General features: G+C 40.0%; 1 protein-coding gene across 1 annotated transcript in view; it reads left to right on the forward strand.

Annotated features, from left to right (window-relative positions):
- Positions 1-1,015, forward strand: part of POT1 (protection of telomeres 1) — a 56,815-nt gene that overhangs the window by 52,479 nt on the left and 3,321 nt on the right. The window contains exon 13 of the mRNA XM_018557740.1: positions 1-72. This exon is cut by the window's left edge and continues 3 nt beyond it. Coding sequence (XP_018413242.1) covers positions 1-72 — 72 coding nt within the window. The remainder of the gene's footprint in view (positions 73-1,015) is intronic.

Genomic DNA, 1,015 nt, shown 5'->3' on the forward strand with positions numbered 1-1,015 from the left:
TATGTATTTGTTATGACCCTTACACTGGAGGATGAAACTGGGTCACTTAATGCTTATTTGTGGAGGCATGCAGTAAGTACAATTATTTATTATTAGTGTATTGTATATGCTCAGTTAAATAGGCAATAGAAGCATTTTTCGTAGTGTCCATTTTGTACTGAACTTTTTTTTTAAGTGAACAAAGCTGTGAACCCAATATTATATATATTGTTATTAATTTTCTTTTAATTAGACATTTCTTGCACTCTGGTGTAGATATTAATATCTATATAATATACCATATTTTTCGCTCCATAAGACGCACTTCTTTCCCCCCAAAAGGAGGGCGAAAATGTGCCTGCGTCTTATGGAGCGAATCCCGACGCCCGAGACATGCAGTTTCGGGCGCAGGGCGAGTAGTAGGAGCCACTGCTCGTTTAATACGAGTGATCTATGGTCCGGTGCGTCTTATGGACCGCAAAATACGGTATATCAAGTTACCTCTTTTGTGTTGTCTTAAAGTGTATGTGTAGCCAAAACGTTTTGTTTTGCCCAGTGCGGGTAAAGTTGGCCATACACTGTTATATTTTTTTTCATTCAACTTGCAGGCTGAACAAAAAAATATAACAGTCGTAATATGAATATCCCACTGGGCCATTGTATTCTGACAGTGGCAGACGTGCCACTGTCGGAATACCCGAACACTGTTCGCCTGAAAATTTTCCATTTAGCACCTTCTGTTTTCTGATCGAAGGATGCCGCGCGGGAGGGTGCCGACAGGGCTACTAAACAAATTGTGTCCTGTTCATTAAGAACCAGCTGACATTCCTACAGTGTATGACCAGCTTTACTATTAGAACCCCTGTTACCTTTTTATTGTTATCTGTGTCCTTTTCCATCGCTAATTGTCCCAGTGACCATTTTCCTTTTCACCGAAACAAAAAGTAATGGGAAATCCAAAATTGTACAGTTGTCACTAGAACAAAACGTAAGGCCCATTTCAGACAACAACAGATCCTCTACTGATCACAGTTGC

Source organism: Nanorana parkeri, unplaced genomic scaffold (assembly GCF_000935625.1).
Source record: "Nanorana parkeri isolate BGI_ZX_2015 unplaced genomic scaffold, ASM93562v1 scaffold301, whole genome shotgun sequence".
Lineage (NCBI taxonomy): Eukaryota > Metazoa > Chordata > Amphibia > Anura > Dicroglossidae > Nanorana > Nanorana parkeri.